The 20773-nt window shown below is 35.7% G+C and overlaps 1 protein-coding gene across 5 annotated transcripts in view; it reads left to right on the top strand.

The window, feature by feature from the left end:
* CCDC148 (coiled-coil domain containing 148) overlaps nucleotides 1–20773 on the top strand; it is a 300035-nt gene that overhangs the window by 134917 nt on the left and 144345 nt on the right. For all 5 annotated transcript variants that reach the window (XM_072612054.1, XM_072612057.1, XM_072612056.1 and 2 more), the window contains 2 exons: nucleotides 6321–6459; nucleotides 8301–8507. In XM_072612054.1, the coding sequence (XP_072468155.1) occupies nucleotides 6321–6459; nucleotides 8301–8507 (346 nt within the window). The remainder of the gene's footprint in view (nucleotides 1–6320; nucleotides 6460–8300; nucleotides 8508–20773) is intronic.

Raw genomic sequence — 20773 nt, 5'->3', positions numbered from 1 at the left:
TACCTGCTGCTCTTGCCATCTGACTATCTAACCTAATATTTCCTATCATTCTGTTAAGATTTTGTTAATCTTTTCTCATAAGCTTAGACATAAATAGCCTATGTTTCATATCTGTTTTTGGCAAAACATCTTCCAAGTTCTAATATTTATTTGATCAGTTTTTAAAAAAAACTCATTTAATGTAGAAAGGGAAGAAAGGAAAACAAAGTTAATTACTTCATGGTTTCACAATTTCATTTAAAAAAATTAATCTAAAAAAGTTATATTGATGACTTAAAAAAAAACATAATTATTTCAAGTTGTGTCCCCTCCTTCCCTGAGCCTTGCTTTGTGACAAAGAAGAATAGTTAATAAAACCAACATGAACAACCACCATGATTGGTAATGTATGCAGCCTTCCACAGCCATTATTTCCTACCTCTCCAGTGAAATGAGGGTAATGAATTTCTTCATCTCTTCTCCAGCAGAAGGAGTAGTCATTATAAATTCACAGTGTTTGGCTTCAGTTTTCATTTTATACTTTAAAAAGTCTTGGTACATATTATTTACCTGATTTTTCTTGCTTCACTCCATTTCTATTCATATGACTTGGCCATTATTTTCTGAATTCCTTCCCTTCATTGTTTACTATCACACAATAACATTTCATTATGTTCATGTACTACAATTAATTATTCTCTTTTTAGTGGACTCTGCCTTTGATGGGTTTAGGAGCCAGTATGAGCTGGCTCAACCATGCATCTATGATGTAATATGATAGAAAGGACCTCTTTCCCAAACTACTTTGCAGTTTTCTCAGCACTTCTTATTGAATAGATGATCTTTGTGTAAGAATTCCAGTTCTTTGATAACACAAAAAGTGCTCCTATGATTATTTTGGTAGATATGGGGCCTTACCATTCTGGTTTTGATCTCCTTGGTATATAAACCTATTACTAGGATATCTGGGTCAAAAAGTATGAGTACTGGGGGTGGAGCCGAGATGGCAGAGAAACAACACTGATTTGCTAGCCCTTTCCCCGTAAAGCTAGTCAAATACCTTTAAAAAATGGTTCTAAACATATTCTGGAGTGCAGAATCCACAGAATGATGGAGTGAAGCAAATATCAAGCCAGAGATAGCCTAGAACTTCCCCAGGAAGTGTCTATCAGGGCATGGTCCAGAGTGGGCCATGGCCAGCACAAATGGGACCTGAGTAGGTATAGAAGGACTGAATCTCTCACACCTATGACGGTTTCCAGACTTCCCAACCCCAAAACGCTGAGGATAAATTGGAAGGACGGTGGAAAAAGCCTGTGGGATCAGTATGGGAAAATGGAGGGTTCCAGCTCCAGCCCTAGGGCAGCAAAGGGGGGAGGGGGTGGAGGAACCTGCTGCAGCCACAGCAGCAACAGAGGCAGCTGCAGCCACTGTTTCTGGAGCTCTGGGCCCACAGATTGTGGAGAAATCAAGAGACTGAAGTATACTCCCCACCCCCACTGGAAGCAGAGATCTACCTTGACAAAGAGCTCTAAAGTCAAGTAAACGCCTAGGGAAATGAGCAAAAAAAAACAGAAAAAGAATCAGACTGTAGAATCTTACTTTGTTGACAAAATGATCAAACCATGCAAACAGAAGACAACTAAGTCAAAGCTTCTCCATCCAAAGCCTCCAAGAAATATATGAATTGGTCTCAGGCCATGGAAGAGCTCAAAAATGATTTTGAAAATCAAGTAAGAGAAGCAGAGCAAAAATTGGGAAGAGAATTGAGAGCAATGCAAGGAAATTATGAAAAACAAGTCAACTGCTTGCTAAAGGAGACCCAAAAAATGCTGAACAAAATAAAACTTTAAAAAATAGACTAACCCAAATGACAAAAGTGATCCAAAAAGCCAATGAAGAAAAGAATTCCCTAAAAAGCAAAACTGGCCAGACAGAAAAGGAGGTCCAAAAGCTCACTGAAGAAAATAATTCCTTAAAGATTAGAATGGAGCAGATAGAAGGTAACAACTTTATGAAAAATCAAGAAATTATAAGACAAAACCAAAGAAATGAAAAAGTAGCAGACAATGTGAATTATCTCTCTGGAAAAACAACTGACCTGAAAAATAGATATAGGAGAGACAATTTAAAAATTATGGGACTACCTGGAAGCCATGATAAAAAAAAGAGCCTAGACATCATCTTTCAAGAAATTATCAAGGAAAACTGTCCTCACATTCTAGAACCAGAAGGTAAAATAGATATTGAAAGAATCCAATTGCCTCCTGAAAGAGATCCCCAAAGGAAAACTCCTGGGAATATTGTAGCCAAATTTCAAAGCTCCCAGATCAAGGAGAAAATATTGCAAGCAGTCAGAAAGAAATAATTCGAGTATTGTGGAAATACAATCAGGATAACATAAGATCTGGCAGCTTCTACATTAAGAGATCACAGGGCTTGGAATATGATATTCCAGAGGTCAGAGGAGCTAGGATTAAAACTAAGAATCACCTACCCAGCAAAAGTGAGTGTAATACTTCAGGGGAAAAAATGGTCTTTCAATGAAATAGAGGACTTTCAAGCATTCTTGATGAGAAGACCAGAGCTGAATAGAGAATTTGACTTTCAAACACAAGAATTAGAAAAAGCATGAAAAGGTTAACAGAAAAGAGAAATTATGAGGGACTTACTAAAGTTGAACTGTTTATATTTCTACATGGAAAGATAATATTTGTAACTCTTGAGACTTTTCTCCATATTTAGGTAGTTGAAGGGATTATTTCCATATAAAGAGAGGGCACAGGGTAAATTGAATAGGAAGGGATGATATCTAAAAAAATATAAAAATAACGGGTAAGAGAGGAATATACGAGGAGGAGAAAGGGAGAAATAGAATGGGGCAAGTTATCTCACATAAAAGAGGCAAGAAAAAACTTTTTCTTTTTTTTTTTTTTTTTTTTATTTTGTAGTGTTTAACAATCACTGCCATACAATTGCGATTTTATCCCCCCCCACCTACCCCCCACTCCCCCCCTCCCTCCCCGAAAAAACTTTTTCAATGGAGAGGAAGAGGGGGGAGATGAAAGGGAAAAAGTGAACCTTATTCTCATTACATTTGACTTAAGGAGGGAATAATATGCACACTTAATTTGCTATGAAAATCTGTCTTACACTACAGGAAAGTAGGGGAGAAGGAGGGGAATGTTAGAAAGGAGGGCAAATGGGAGGAGGGAGTAATTAGAAGTAAACAATTTTGAGGTGAGATAAGGTCAAAAGAGAGAATAGAATAAATGGGGGGCAGAATAGGATGAAGGGAAATATAGTTACTCTTTCACAACATGACTTTTATGGAAGTCTTTTGCGTAACTACACATGTATAACATTAAATTTCTTGCCTTCTCAGTGGGGATGAGTGGGGAGGGAGGAAGGGAGAGAAGTTGGAACTCAAGGTTTTAAAAATGAATGTTAAAAATTGTTTTTATGTGCATTTGGGAAATAAGATATACAGGCAATGGGATATAGAAATCTATTTTGCCCTACAAGAAAATAGAGGGGATGGGGATAAGAAAAGGGAGGACAGATTTGGGGGAAGAGGTAATCAGAATGCACACTCCCTTGCCGTGGATGGCAGAGAGAGATGGGGAGAAAATTTGGAACTCAAAATCTTGTGGAAATGAATGTCTAAAACTAAAAATAAATTAATAAATTAATTAAAAAAAGAAAAACTTGCTGCAAAAAAAGTTTAAATACTTTAGTGACTTTTTTTGCATAATTTGAAATTGTTTTCCAGAATTGTTAGAACATATCATAGCTCTGCTGTTGGGGTATTCATGTGCCTGATTTTCTGCATTCCCTCCAGTGTTGACTGATTTTGTTACCTTTCTAAATTTGTTTAGTATGAAGTGAAACCTTGGATTTCTTTTAATTTCCATTTCTCTTATTAAGAGTGATTTGGAGAAATCTTATGTGACTATTACTATATTAGAATTTTTCTTTTGAGAATCATATGTTCATATCTCTTATCTATAGGGTAATTTTTTTATTTTTATATATTTTTGTTATTTCTTTACACATCTTTCATATCCTTTCATGTCCTCATATTAAAGATGATAGACACAAAATTTTCCCAATTGATAGTTTCCCTTATCCAACTGCACTGATTTTGCTCATGAAAAGAAATTTACATTTCATGCAATCAAAATTCTTTATTTTTTTCTTTTACTAGACACTCTGTTCCTTGTTTGGCTAAGAAATCTCCCCTTAGCAATAGTTATGAAAGATACTTCCTAACATTTTTTCTGATTTTTGTTATTATGTGAGTTTTTATATTTTGGCTATATATCCTTTTGGAACTTATTCTGATGTACAGGATGTGTTGGTAAATAATTGACCCTGAAAAAATGTACACATGATGCACTTCTAAATTTAATCTGCATTAGTAACATTTTCTCCATTACTTTCTTAAGTCTAATCAATCCACAAAATAATAAATCAAGCCCTGATTTGTTGCATTTGCCAATTTCTGAGGTGCAAATGCTTATAATAAAAATTTAACAACCAGTTAGCAGGAGCTGGTTTGAGCTGGCTCTGGTACTTCCTTCTGGTGGTCTATGTTGTCAAATGCTGATATTGACCTATTTGCCCAACTTCTTTCTAGTTTTTCCAGAATTTTTGTTGAATAAGAGACCCTTCCCCAAGTAGTTCATATTTTTGGATTTATCAGCCACTTGGATATTAAAAGAATTTGTTTCTGATTCTTATTTATCTGGTCTACACATTTATGTTTCTATTTTTAACAAATGCTAAACCATTTTCATGATTACTTCATTGTAATATAGTTTGAAGTCTAGAATTGCTATTCCCTTTTCAGCACTACTTTTTTCCCATTTTTTCTCTGGAGATCATAGTCCTTTCCTTTACATAAATGAATTTTGCTACCATTTTGCATTGTTCTACAAAGTATTCCTTTATAGTTTCATTGGTAAATCATTAAATCTATAAATTAATTTAAGAAATATTATAACATTATTTGGCATGACCCCAAATGAGTGATGAATATCACTCTAATTATTTCTGTGATTATTAACTAATTAAATAATTCTTAATTATTTCTGTAAAAAGTGTTTCTTGGAAGATTGGCTGTCATCTATTTTATTCATTTGGTAGTTATTTTGATGGTCTTCCTTTTTTTTCATTTCTTTATGGATTTTATTTTTGCTATGTGACATGCTAATGATATTTGTGAATTAGTTTTGTTTACTGATACATTATAGTAGCTATTAATCATTCCAATTAGTTTCTTTGCCATTTTTTCTAATTTAATTTTTATTTTTTCAATTAAGGATTTATTTGCTCTTCCCATCTCCTTCCCCTCATTGAAAAAAATTCTTGTCAGAAATGTGCAAAGTAAAGCAAAACACATTCCCACATTGGTCATTTAAAAAAAACTATGTCCTATTTTGCATCTTTGTCAGGCTGTGGTCATTGATTTCTTGGAATCATGGAGGGGGGGTCATCGCATTGATCAGAATTTTTAAGTCTTTCAAAGTTGTTTGTCTTTAAAATATTGTTATTATTATTATATAATTTGTTCTCTTTGTTCTGCTTATTTTTGCAACAATTCATATGTGTTTCCCCAAGTTTCTCTGAAACTATCCTTTTCATCATTTCTTATGATATAATGATGTTCCATTATATTCTAATAAAACAATTTGTTCAGTCATTCCCCAGTTGATAAACATCTCCTTAATTTCCACTTCTTTATCACCCTGAAAAGGAATTGCTATGAATATTTTTGTGCACATGAATTTTTTTCCTCTTCATTTTATCTCTTTAGAGTATAGAACTGCCAGTGGTATTACTGTGGCAGAGGATGTACATAATTTAGTAACTTTCTTAGTTTCGTACTCCATTCCAGAATGGCTGGACCAATTTACAGTTCTACTAGTAATGAATTAAAGTGCCTATTTTTTCTGCATTCCCAGATAAGAGTTTTTTAAATCTATATTTCCTTTTTAGTTGGTTGGAATATTTTATATTTTTGTGGGTAATTTTACATTTCCTTTAAATTCTCAGGTGTGTTAGCATGCAATTGTTTATTGTAGGTTCAATTCTATTTTCTCTAAATTAGTAGTTGAAACTCAGATCATGATCAAAGCTGGGACTGAAGCACCTCCACTTTAATTAGAATTTAGATTTTTGTTTCGTTGCAAACTTGTTTAATTAATTATGCTGAACTAGAATTTATTATCCATTGCAAATTGAATGAAAATTCTCAAAATTGGTAAGTATATTGTTCATAGCACAGCTTAATCCAGCCTTGTTAAAATAATGTGCTTTGGCATTTTTATTGCCTTTAGGAACTTTGAGTTGAATGAAGAAGATCAGTGGATTTACCAGGCAATTGTAGATCAGTATCCAAAAGATATTCAGGGAAGAAGAACTTTGTATTTGGATATGTTACAGAAGTGTTTACCGCACAAATCTAGGCGTGATCTGGTGAGTACTATTTTGAGTACTAAGAAGTTTATCACAAAAAAATTTTATTTTCAGCACAAAAATCTTGTTGAAAGTGACCTTTTAGAAATAATTTAGTTCATAGAGTGTAAAGAGGATAAACATTTAAATTTAAATATGGCCGCCATTGTACCGTCTTATCTAATCATTTTTATCATTCCTGTTCTTGACGAATTATTACATCTTTATAAGGAAAATTGTTTGTAAAGGTAGTACTGCATCCTTGTAGTGAAACTAGAGAATAATCCCAGCAATGATAAATTCAAAGTTATTTCATTTCATGAGTAGAACAGGCTTCTGCAATGGTTGTTACATGTTTATAGATAAATTCTTTGTTATCTGTAGCCTTGTTTAATTGGTTTTTATATTTAATAATAGTAACTAAATGTATATTTTACATTTCCTTTAGAAAAATCTTTGGACTTTTAAGCTAGGCTTTTGAAAAAAGGTATTCAACTTCAGAAATTTATATTTTAAGTAAAAATGGTCAAATACATTAATGTTACTTAAATTATCTATCTTATCCATCCGTCTCTCTAGCATCTATCCTTCTGTGTATCTCTCTCCTCTCTCTGTCTCTGTCCTCTATCTTTCTCTTTTATCATGTCACCTTAGAAAACTATAAGCTTCTTGAAGGCAAGGGCCATATATTATTTAAATTGGTTTCTATCCTTCCCCTTGCATTGCATTGGGTGTAGCAAGTACTTGAATGAAAAGATTATATATTAAGGTTGGGTTTCCAGATAACATAGATGTATCTTTAAGGAAAACTATTAATGCTGTATTGATAGGAATGAGTTAAAAAAATACTTGTTCTTTTAGAAAATTAAATGATGTTCTTACTTTTCCAATTTTTGTACATTTTCTGACTTCATATGTGACTTTTTTTTTTTTACAACTAATTAATATTTACTAGTTTCTTTTTGGTTTTTGTGTTTACCTAATATTAACTATGAATTCTATTTAAGTCTTAAGTACCTTATCATTCTTTTCAGAATCATGTCTGTTTCCTTTCATAATCTTTGTCAGGTGCTAAATAAGCCTTTTGAGGTTTTGTGGATCAAAGCTCAAAAGTTAACAGAACATTTGGATTTTAGTTGTCGGAATTAAAAATCTAAATTTATATCAGAATGCCTTTCTTTGTGAAGTTACAATCTGTTCGTTGTATACTTAGCCATCAAGAAATGAAGTATTTTTCTCAAGGCCTCTTTACTTTTCCCTGTTTGCTCATCAACTTTTATTCCTTGCTCACATGTTAAATAAATGTTGTCTGAAAATTCAGAGGCCCAGGCTCCAGTGGCAAAAGAAGTGAAGAACTGGTCTGGTTATTTAGCTGTTTTAAGGCAAAACCTGCTCTTGTCTAAAATTCAGGCAAAAAGCTACAAAACTGGGATAATCTTGCTTATTGAAAATGTTGTGAATGATTGTTTCATCTTCATCTTTTATTTGGAAAGCAGAGAACTGCTCAGAGAAGTGCTTATAATTTTGATTATTATAAAAACTGACTAAATTTAAGGAAATATGATTATTTGTACTGATATAAAAGCTGTGATTTTTGTATAAACACCATAGTCATTTCTCAATATTATCCATTTCCCTGCCTCCTTCTGAAAGGTTTAGGCATTTGCTGTCCCCATCAGAATAACTAACTACATTGGGCATAAGACTTTGATTGCTAAACAGAAATTGTTTTCTACTCTTAAGAAAACCTTTATATTTTCCTTGACTTTTCTTATCAACATAATTTAAGCAATAATGACTTGTCAAGTGCAGCATACATTTCATCATTATAAAATGTTAATATTCAGCAACTTCCTTTTCAGGTTACACATGAGAAATACTGGAACAAATATTGTTTAACCAGGGATCAAAGAAGAATATTCTTATTAAATTGGGCTAAGGATAAGAAAGATTTTATACAAAAAGCTGTAACAACTGTTGCAGAAGCATGTAGTGCTTATGAAATGGAGACCGTGTTGGCCCATGACAGAAAAAAGCAACTGGAACTCTGTGCTGTTCTGAAAGAAAAGGTAGGACATTGTATAGAAAGTGTCTTTTGTCTAAGTGGCTCTTTGAATAGCTGCTTTATTTTCTTTGAAACCAAACATAAAACTCCTTTCTCTGGGAAGCCTCTAAGAATATGTAGGAATGGAGATGTGGGAAGATCTAGATATTAATTAGTTACTGAAATTCTGCCAATACTGATCAATTACTAGAATTCAGGAATCCACTGAAATCAGTTGTGATGGTCCCAGAGTATAATGTCATTTGGAGACAGTTACAGAAACAAGTAGTAAAGGTCCCTGACTTTGGAGGATCAAAACCTCTACCTGATAAATATAGGAAAACCACACTTTTGTCATGAACTCTTCACATTATACGTTTAAAAAATCTGTTCTGGTTTGTAAGGTAGATTCTCAAAAACTAGATAAGTACATTATCTGGGTGACTGGCCACAGCAGGAGAGGGTGGCTTTGCTCATTAGTAATGGTACTGCAGATGTCCACAGGTAACATTGCATGCTCCTCTTCCTTTGGTGTCATCCTAGAGAAACTCTCTGTGGTGGTCATTGTTACAGCAGTTTGGGTGTGATTTACTTCATTAATCACTGCAGCAAAAATCTGTTTACAGGTAATCTTGTCTCTCACATTTAACCGTGGAGGCTGAAAAAGGTTTAGTTTCATTTTTCAAAGAATCCACTTTGTGGATTTCCCCTCTTTTAGCCGGTGTGCTAACAATATGATAGATTTCACATATATCATATAATCAAAAGACTAAGAGATCTAACCAGGTTTATTTGAATTATTTATCATCCCTCATGGGATAGTAATTTTGCATCACATTCATGTGTTATAGTTTGTTCAGTTGTTACCCAATTGTAGGGCACATATTTTGTTTCCCTTTTTTGTTATTACAGTGGGGTTAATGTGATGGATTTTTTTGTTTATATGGAAATTTTTTTAAACTGTCATTAAGCTTCTTTGAGTATAAGCCCAGTAGTGGGATCTCTGGGTCCAAAGATATTCCAGATTATCTTCTAGAAGTGTGGAACCAATTCACAGTTCCTTCAGCAGTGAATTAACATAGGACTGGATTTTTTGTTTTTTGTTTTTTTGCATGTTTTCAGTTTCATTAGACTGTGAGTTCCTTGGGAGGGTTTTTTATGTTTCTTTACTACAACAGAAAGTGTTGCCATAAATTTATTGGCATAGGTGGGTCTTTTCTTACTTTCTTTTTTTCTCTCTGTAGCATATTTCTAGTAATAGCGTTGGTAGATTAAAGGGTAGATATGCACAATTTAATGACTTTTTGGTTATATTTCCAAATTACATTCCTGAATAGCTGAACTAATTCAGAGACAGTCCCTCTAACAACTATCATTTTATTTATTTATTTATTTTGTTATCTTTGCCAATCTGATGGGTGAAAGATGGAACCTCAGAGTTATTTTATCAGTGATTTGGAGCATTGTTCCATATGGCCATTAACAACTTGCTTTTCTTCTTTTGAAAATAGCCTTTTTATCCTTGGAAGATTTATCTATGGGAGAAATGTCTCATATTATTATATATTTCAATTAGTTCCCTATATATCATATATTGTTTAACCAGGGATCTTTAGCTTATATCATAGTATTCTTAAGTATAAAAAAATTTCCTAAATGACTATAATCCAATAAATACTAATTATAGTATTTTTATTATGGAGTTAACCTGGGAAAATTTTTTTAGGGCTTATGATGACAACTGTCAGATTTTATATTGTTCCATGATTTGTAATTTTTTTTTTTTTACCACATTATGAGTCATTTACTACAGATTTCACTTTTCAGTTTGAGACAAATTGGGGAAGGAATGAGTTGAACAATAATGAGGACAGAGAGAGAGAGAGAGACAGAGACAGAGAGAGAGGCAGAGAGAGAGAGAGAGAGAGAGAGAGAGAGAGAGAGAGAGAGGGAGGGAGACACAGAGAGAGAGGGAGAGAGAGAGACAGAAAGAGAGAGACAGAGAGAGAGAGAGAGAGGGGGAGAGAGAGAGACAGAGAGACAGAGAGAGAGACAGAGAGACAGAGAGACAGACAGAGAGAGAGAGAGAGAGAGACAGAGAGAGAGAGAGGGAGAGAGAGGGAGACACACACACAGAGAAAATATCTGTTGATGCCTGAGGCCCTTATAGAAGAATAAAATATCTGAACTTCAAAGTGCTATAAAAATGTTATCTTTCATAACTGTGCCTTTTTCTTTCCTTATACAGAAACCAGCAATTGAAAAGATATATGTTGTATGCAAGTATTTTGAAATGGCATGGTTACTTTTTAGTAGTATTTAAATACTAATGAGCATTAGAGAGAAGACATTTTTTATAGAATGACAGCTTTGGAACCATGAAGAACCGACTTCCTGATACATACTTAAACTTTCAGTGCCCCAAGCAACTCTGTAAGACATAATTTAAGATCTAGCTGCTGATCTGCACTGGTGACCCAAGGGATAACTTGCAACAGACAATTTACTTAAGTTGTAGTTTTTTCAGTTTTTGTGTAAAAATAACTTTACATAATACTGCTTTCCAAGTCACGCTTTGTCTGAGTAGAAGATGAAGCCTCAAGCTCAATTCACTTTGGAGTTCAAATTCCCACCCACCTAGCACAGAGTTGATTTAAATACTAAATAGTAATTGTTTCTCTTTTACCCAGGAACCCTGAGGGTCTTCTCCTCCCCATTTGATTTCTTTTTTTTTTATTAAAGGGGCCATCCCTTGAGCAACTACTTAAAGAAGCCTATTCATTGAATGAGTATATCTCACTCCACTGAATGGGCTCTCACCCTAAGTGAGTTCCTGAATAGACTTTGGCCTAAAGGGGCCAAGGTCTCCCTTTGCATCCTGGTTCATCTCCAGTCATCCTCATGAATATCTGGTCTGGATTCAGATGGCTCTGGAGGAGAAGTGAGGCTGGTGACTTTGCACAGCCCTCCCTCACTCAAAACAAAGTAAAGTGCAAATGATGTCATCATTTCTCTGATTGCATGGTCTTCTTGGCAATGAAAGACAAACACAGCAATAAGTATCTCACTCAAAGTGGGAATGCAATAAGACCTTAGCCTGAAAGGGCCAAGGTCTCACATTGCATCCTGGGCCATCTCCAGTTGTCCTGATGAATATCAGGTCACTGGACCCAGATGATTCAGGAGAAGAAAGTGAAGTTGGTGACTTTGCACAGCCCTCCCTCACTCAAATCAATGTCAGTTGCAAGTCATGTCATCATCTTGATGTCATATTCCTCTGTGAGAAGGAAGGACAAAACACAATCAGTCTGAGTAAGCAATTGGTTACTAGAGCTCCCCTGCCAAAAAGAAAAGAAACTATACCAAATAAAAACAAAACTCAAATTAAAAAAAAAAAAACAAACTTCCACATTCCCACACTAGACTAGGAAGAAAATCTCAGAATGTTATGCTAATATGTTTAACTCATTCATTGATACCTTGGGGTAATATATAGTTACCTAGTTTTAAAATTTATGTGGGAAAAAACTCAGGATTCAATAGCTATGTCTCTGAATCACAGAACTATGTAGTAGTTGTCATCATCATCCAAAATCTCAAAGGAACTTTTTTTTGTTGCATGAAATATAATATAATTTTAGAATGTTACATTTTCTAGGAATGTATTATATGGACTCTGCACAAAATTTAAAATTTTGTGCAGACATTTTAAGCATTTTAAATTTACTCCTAATGATTTTATAGTTCTTAAACAGAACTTTTTTTTGCCTACACTGGCCAATTCAGTTCTATGTTTATGCAAATTATTTGCATCAGGTAATTTGCAGTAATTTGTAAGAGTACAGGGAAATCATTATGGTTTACTCTATGTGACTTTTTTAGTTACCTGTTTGTGAGACCAGAAATACTTCTGGCCATGTGCTATATGTAAGCAATCCAAATCAACACCAGTGTTGTCTAGCTAAAGTCTGTAGAAGGCAGCTTGTCACTATGTTAATTATCCTGTGAGGGAGTGCAATATCTGCAACATCCATAGGGGTGTGCTCTTTGAGCGAGTAGACCAATAGCTATGACTGTTCATCTCTAACTTATGAAGGATAGCTTTCCTAAAAGTTGCAGTAACCCCATTTGCCACCAGAGGGTACTCAGCTTAGCTTGCAAGTACTTTAACTGTTCCCCCCCCACTTTTGACCCTCTTGGATTACCTAGAAAATAACTTAGAATATTACTCAAAATAATTTAGAAAATACAAATCTAACACTCTGAAACTCCCATCCAATATCTAGGTTATCCTTTTGTGACAGATACTAGCATTCACAGGACTCAAATTTTCAACACACTATGGTGTTAATTTATTGATCTTAATAGAAATGAAAGCAATAGTTTAAATGCTCTTAAAGGGAGCCATTCACTTTCATTATCTCATAAACCTCCTGCTTACCTTCTCAGCTCTTCAGGAGTTCTAGGAGGAAATTCTTGAACCACTCATATCTGCCACTTATTTAAAAGGAATATGGTGAGAGGTCTAAGCTTTTAATTTAAGTTCTAGGACATAGCACATGATAAGGGAAAGCTGGGGGAAAAAAATCACATTTCCCTTCCTTGCTTACCAGCTGATGTGTTATTCTCCTTCACTGCTAGCCTCCAAATTTGGAGTCCTTTCTCTTTGTTCTCTGGTTTCAATGTCTACTTCAAGATCTCAGTCTCTCTAGTGCTCTGGTTTCTGGTAGTCTCAGTCATCATCTGATAGGAGTCTCAGGCCTTAGCAGCACCTTCCACAGCTACCCTCCTCGCTGCTATAGCGCAATCCAGTGGAAGCTGTTGCTAACAGATGCCAGGACAGTGATCAGCAAATCTGAATCAAACAGTAGTCACTGATTGCCCTCTTCTCCCCATATAGTGTAAAGGAATCAGAATCTCAAGAGCAATGTAAAGAAGTGGCTTAATCCATATGCACATCTCATATTATCCTCTAACCTATCATATAGCTGTCTAACGTAGAGCAATTGTGAGGCAGCATATCTTTCCCTGTTCTTTCTCTTTCCTAGAGAGAATTAGGGCATCCTCACATCTCAGTGTCTCTTAAATTCTGTTTTTCTTTGTGGAGAATCCTAGGGACCTTGAATTCACACACAGATGAAAAAAGCAATGCGTAAGTACCTACTAAATAAATGTATATAGCCTGATAATCAAGAGTATATGTGTACATGTTTATATAGGTTGTATATATGTGTGTATATTATATATATGTACACTTTGGTCACATACTATAAAAGGAAAAAGAATTGGGCCCAGAACTACATGGGAGGAGGACAGTGGGCTGTATTGTCTTTGGAAAACTTTGATAATCCCAAATTTCTCCCTGAAACAGAGGTCCTTCTTTTTTTTTTTTTTTTGAGAATATTTTTAAATTGAATCACGTGAAACTTGAAAATTTACTTGCATACAAATCTGAGTGGGGAATGTATGAGCCTCCATGTTTCACCAATTTTTTCCTTGCTAAGTGATAGGAGGATGTTGTTGTGTTATTTTTATTTTTTATTATTTTTTTATTTAAGTTTTCGACATTCATTTCCACAAAATTTTGAGTTCCAAATTTTCTCCCCATCTCTCCCCTCCCCCACCCCCAAACTCCAAGCATTCTAATTACCCCTATCACCAATCAGCCCTCCCTTCAAACATCCCTCCCTTCCCTTATCCACATCTTCTCTTTTGTCCTGTAGGAGAAGATAAGTTTCTATGCCCTATTACCTGTATTTCTTATTTCCCAGTTGTATGCAAGAACAATACTCAACAGTTGTTCCTAAAAATTTTGAGTTCCAACTTCTCTTCCTTCCTCCCTCCTCACCCATCCCCACTGAGAAGGCAAGCAGTTCAATATAGACCATATATGTATAGTTTTGCAAATGACTTCCATAATCTAATTGCTCCCTCCTCCCATTGCCCTCCCTTCCATCATTCCCCCTAACCTGGGGGAATTATCCCCTTCTCCCCCACTTTCCTATATTGTAAGATAGCTTTTCATACCAAAATGAGTGTGCATTTTATTCCTTCCTCAAGTCGAATGTGATGAGAGTAAGCTTCATGTTTTCTCTCTCACCTCTCCCTTTTTCCCTCCACTAAAAAGTCTTATGCTTGCCTCTTTTATGAGAGATAATTTGCCCCATTCCATTTCTCCCTTTCTCCTCCCAATATATTCCTCTCTCACCCCTTAATTTCATTTTTTTAGATATGATCCCATTCTATTCAACTCACCCTGTGCTCTGCGTGTGTGTGTGTGTGTGTATATGTAATCCCACCAACTACCCAGATACCGAAAAAAGTTTCAAGAGTTACAAATATTATCTTTCCATGTAGGAATATGAACAGTCCAACTTTAGTAAGTCCCTTATGATTTCTATTTCCTGTTTACCTTTTCATGTTTCTCTTGATTCTTGTGTTTGAAAGTCAAATTTTCTTTTCACCTCTGGTCTTTTCATCAAGAATGCTTCAAAGTCCTCTATTTCATTGAAAGACTATTTTCCCCCTGAAGTATTATACTCAGTTTTGCTGGGTAGGTGATTCTTGGTTTTAGTCCTAGTTCCTTTGACTTCTGGAATATCATATTCCAGGCCCTTCTATCCCTTAATGTTGAAGCTGCTAGATCTCGTGTTATCCTGATTGTATTTCCACAATACTCAAATTGTTTCTTTCTAGATGCTTTCAATATTTTCTCCTTGACCAGGGAACTCCGGAATTTGGCTATAATGTTTTTACGATTTTCTCTTTTTGAATCTCTTTCAGGAGGTAATTGGTGGATTCTTTCAATATTTATTTTGCCCCCTCATTCTAGAATATCAGGGCAATTTTCCTTGATAATTTCATGAAAGATGATATCTAAGCTCTTTTTTTGGTCATGGCTTTCAGGTAGTCCCATAATTTTTAAATTGTCTCTCCTGGATCTATTCTCCAGGTCAGTTGTTTTTCCCATGAGATATTTCACATTATCTTCCATTTTTTCATTCTTTTGGTTTTGTTTTGTGATTTCTTGGTTTCTCATAAAGTCATTAGCCTCCATCTGTTCCATTCTAATTTTGAAAGAACTATTTTCTTCAGTGATCTTTTGAACCTCGTTTTTCATTTGGCTAATTCTGCTTTTGAAAGCATTCTTCTCCTCATTGGCTTTTTGAACCTCTTTTGCTAATTGAGTTAGCCTATTTTTCAAGGTGTTATTTTCTTCAGCTTTTTTTTTGGGTCTCCTTTAGCAAGTTGTTGATCTGCTTTTCATGATTTTTTTGCATCTCTCTCATTTCTCTTCCCAATTTTTCCTCCACCTCTCTTACTTGATTTTCAGAATCGTTTTTGAGCTCTTCCATGGCCTGAGACCATTGAATATTTATTTTGGATGTTTGGGATATAGAAGCCTTGACTTTTATGTCTTTCCCTGATGGTAAACATTGTTCTTCTTCATCTGAAAGGATGGGAGAACATACCTGTTCACCAACAAAGTAACCCACTATAGTCTTATTTTTTTCCCCTTTTTTGGGCATTTTCCCAACCAGTTATTTGACTTTTGGGTCCTTTGGCAAGAACAGGGTATACTCTGGGGATCTGTAAGATCTCAGTTCCTCCAAGGTGGCACAATCAAGTGTGTACTCTGGTCTGGGAACAAGCAGAAATTTTTGTGCCCGGAATCTTAGTAGAGTTTCCTCTTCACAACCACCTCTCCTCCACTTCCACCAAGCCAGCACTGGGGGCTGAGATTCAGATAAGCTGCATGGGCAAGGCCACCATTCAGTGTGAGATAAAGATCAACTGCTGCAGGGCCTGTACACAGGGCTGAGGTAAGAATCAGCTGCTCAGTGCCCCTAGGGGTTTTACATTCCAACAAGGGATGCAGACTGCTGTAGGGGCTGCTGTGAGAACTGCTGCTGCCTTCCCACTGTGGCCTCTGTGGCTGCTGCCTGAGGCTGGAGCTATGAGAAGGCCCTTATCCCTTCTTGGCCAGCTGAAAAAACCCTGTCACTGACCTTTGGCACCTGTGGGTTGAGGGATCTAAGAACTGCTGCTACTGCGACTGGGGAGTCCACCCCCGAGGCTTGCTTGTGTCCTCCTCCTAGAGCCAGCTGTAGGGCCAAGGCTGGGCTGGACTCCACTCTGCGTCTGGTGTGACAGGTGTTTCCCTTTGGCCTTTCAGGTCACCCTAGGCTGGAAATCTCCTCCACTCTGTTGTTCTCCACTTCTGCTGCTCTAGAATTTGTTGAGAGTCTTTCTTTACAGGTATTTTATGTGCTGTGTCGGAAGAGCTAGTATATGTATGTCTTTCTACCCCACCATCTTGGCTCTGCCCACCATCTTTTTTTTTAATACCTATATTCTACTGGTTTATTGCATGTCTGCAAGTCATGAATACTACAGTTTCTGAATTATTTAAAATAAGTTTTGGTCATGGGAAAATGACGAGGTGCATGGTGTATGTGAGCAGGTTGCAACCAATAACAAAGAACTATGAGGAGAACAGAAGTAAAATATATCTGATCAAAGAAATCATGATTAAAAAGACTGATGGGCTATAGTGACAGCAAGGGATAACTGATCACCAGCCAATGCACTTGATTAGTAAAATTACAATGTAGAGAAAACAAACAAGGCCATGAGAGCTTTGGGTAGAAGCAAACTTTGGGACATCATCAACAAGAGTCACACAAAATAGACAAGGATGGATGAGTTGTGACCTGAAATGCTGGAGGAAACATCCCCATTGATGAGTATCTAGTATAATATTTGTCTAGTTTTTGATGTTTACAAGAAACACAATTTCTGAAACAATTACATTTCTAATGTGCAATTTTAAATGATGGTAGTTAGTCTGACCTGTAGCGTGTTTCCTGAAGGTTCCTCTTAGCTCCATGATAATCTGTGCATCATTGACCAGACTGAGTCCTCTTAATTCACTAATTTATTTGAAATAGCTGAAAAAAAATGTCCTTTCCAGTGATTATAGAAATAGTATTCTGTGTCTCTAAGCAGAATTTTAGCTCATCCAGTTTGACATTCTATGCTCAGTCTAAAAATCTGCTCAGATATATGAGATAATTTGCAATGCAAAGCTAGTAACTTCCATCTATTCTTTCTTACCTAGTCTATTAAAAAGGTTTCATTTTTAACATAGATTGTTACTACATATGTGTGTTTATACATATATGTATATATGTACATATATACATCTCAGTATTTTACACTTAAAATTTTTAATTGATATAATATTTACTTATAGAACATATCTGGGGTTCAAAGACTGTACACTGTTCCCGAGTTAGGTATCTTCTTTTATAAAAAGGAAAGCCTTCTGTGAATATAGGAAAACATATTAATTTTGAAACATATTGAAAATGATTTATATCAGAAAAATATTTTAGGTTGGAATAGGCACAATTGAAGAATATGCCAATGTTGAATATGTTTTTTCAAGAGGAGGGTAGAGGGAAGTAAAAGCTCAACATATACTCTCACGTTCAAATAAACCCACACCAAACCTTGTTAATACTTACATTTTTCCAGAGCAATATAATTTCCCTGGAGATTTTTTCAATTTAAATTTTCTCCATCAACAACCATTTACAATAAATATACCAACTGGCTTCCAGCTGTCATCTTAAGTCTCAAAAGAATGTACTTTGATTATAAAACTGGATTGACAGGAATTTAAGAAAAGAGATTCCAAAAAGCCAAAGACCTGCTATATTCCATTGTTCTGATGAATTCCTTCAATTGATGGAATAAAGAAGGGCTAGTATTGAAAATGATTTCATAAGGAATAAACCAAAGTAAAATGGAATGTCTCTCTCTTCTTTCAAAAATGATACACTGGAATAGAAACATATTTGAACTATGGCATATAGCCATGCAAATTAATCATTTTATCTAGCATTTGTAAAATGCCTTTTATTTTCTCCAATCATGTATTATCTTTAGTCATAAAATTACTCCTTCAAAATGCTTTTCAATATGGGTTTTTCTGGGCCAATCAAAACATTCCTCTGTGGTAACTAGGATGATAGTAGCCTCAAACTCATAAATAAGGAAACCAAGTCACAGAGAATTTGAACTAACAGAAGGATCTCTAACATACTGAATGACAATTTAGATCAAAAAAGATTCCTAAGGGCTTTAACAAATGGCCACATCCAATGAAGAATTTAATAAACTGAAATATAAAGTTTGACACTTGGGGATAAAAAATTAACCTCACAAGTATAGGATGGAAACAGTTTGGCTAAGCCACAGGTTGCATGAAAATACCCTGGGTATTTTAGTGAGTTGCAAGCTCAGTATGAGCCAGTGGTGACATGGCAATTAAAAAAAGGGAATGCTATCTTAGGATGCATTCACAGAAGCACAGTGCCCAGAACAAGAGACACTGGTCTTACTCTCTACAAAGATGTGGAGGTGGAAGACAGAAAGTCATGTATGGAGAAGAGCAAGTAGGCCTTTTTGTCTGGAATGTAGACTATGTGAGAGGAAGAAATAGGAAATAAGTTCAGAAACATAGGTTGAAGCCAGATTCCAAGTGCCAAACCCTAGTTATATTTGGAAACAGTCACAGTCTCTTGGGGAGAATGGGCCCCTTCAGCCTCTTGTGAATATTTTTCTGTTCCTTCCTGAGGAGTGTGATCAGATGTATCAGACACCTAAAAACTGCGTCTGCATTTCTATTCACTTCTAAAAATGGAAGCTAGAGCTGCCGCTGGTTATACCTAACAGGAGTTCTGGGAGCAGTCAGCCAAAGAACCAGGATCACCAGTACTAACAAAGAGAGTCCACTTGTGATGCACAAGTATCCATATACGGAGCTGTCTGATACTTGTGTGACATGTCCGTATTGAGGTCTTCCCTTCCCCCTAGGATAGCCACTGCAGCAGAGGCTTGGGGTCCCTAGCGTTTGAGCCTAAAATCTTAATGTCAATAACTTTTACCGTTGGTCCTTAGAGTCACCCTGTGGAGCTATATGAAATCCATTTCCTCTTTTAGATGATATCTTTCACATCTTTCTGTCCTCTAGGCTGATCTTTCAAAATGTCTTCAGCTCTTCTTAATATTTGTTCATTATTCATTCATTTATTCAGCAAATATTTATTAAGTCCCTCCATTCTGTAGAACACTCTGCCAGGTGCTAGGGGAGATTTTTTTTAATGAAACATATTTACTGTTCTCAAGTAAATTTTAGTATTGTTAAGACTTTCATAATTGTCATCACTTTCTTCAACTGATCAGTGTTACCCTTAACTGGACATTATTGTTGTTCAGTCCTCAGTCATGTCCAACTCTTCATGACTCCTGTACCATAGTATGCTAGGCCCTTCTATCCTTCACTATCTTCCAAAGTCTGTCCAAATTCATATTCATTGTTTACATGATACTATCTATCCGTCTCATCCTCTGCCATCTCCTTTTTCTTTTGTCTTCAATCTTTCCCAACATTAGGGTCTTTTCCAGTGAGTCCCATCTTTTCATTATGTGGCCAAAGTAATTAAACTTCAGCTTCAGTATTTAACCTTCCAGTGAATAGCCAGAATTAATTTCTTTAAGTATTGACTAATTTGATTTCCTTGCTGTCCAAAGAACTTTCAGAAGTTTTCTCCATAATTCACAAGTGTTGATTCTGTGACACTCAGCTTTCCTTGTAGTCCAATTCTCACAGTCATTTATTGCTACTGGAAAAACTGTAGCTTGGACTATATGGACCTTCGTCAGCAAGGTGATACCTCTGATTTTCAGTATGCTGTTCAGATTTGCCATAGCTTTCCTTCCAAGGAGCAAACATCTTTTAATTTCATGGCTGCAGTTGCCATCTACATGATGTTTGAGCCCAATAATATGAAGTCGGATGTTGCCTCCATTTATTCTCCCTTTTTTTTTTTGCCAAGAAGTGATAAGATCAGCTGCCAATATCTTAGTTTCTTTTGATGTTAAACTTCAAGTCAACTTTTACACTCTCCTCTTTCACCCTCATCAAAGGGCTTCTGTACTTCTTTACCAGACACTATATTTCCATTAATATAACTTCAGACTACAAACTGTAGTACAGTCATTGGCCAGATTGTTGGAAGACATCTTCACCAGGAGTTCCCTTCATCAGTGGAATCACAGGTCTGTGAGTATAAGCAGAGTGGGATTTTTTTTCTGTAGTTCAATTTCCTAGGCACAGGCTAAATTATAAACATCTGAAAGATTAATCTCCTTTAAACTCTGATAGCTCACAGCTGTGCTGAGTTGCATAGTAGGTTCCTGCCTTCTGAGGCAATCAGGGGC

The sequence above is a fragment of the Notamacropus eugenii genome, chromosome 5 (genome assembly GCF_028372415.1).
Source record: "Notamacropus eugenii isolate mMacEug1 chromosome 5, mMacEug1.pri_v2, whole genome shotgun sequence".
Lineage (NCBI taxonomy): Eukaryota > Metazoa > Chordata > Mammalia > Diprotodontia > Macropodidae > Notamacropus > Notamacropus eugenii.
This window is presented reverse-complemented; position numbering and strand designations above follow the sequence as displayed.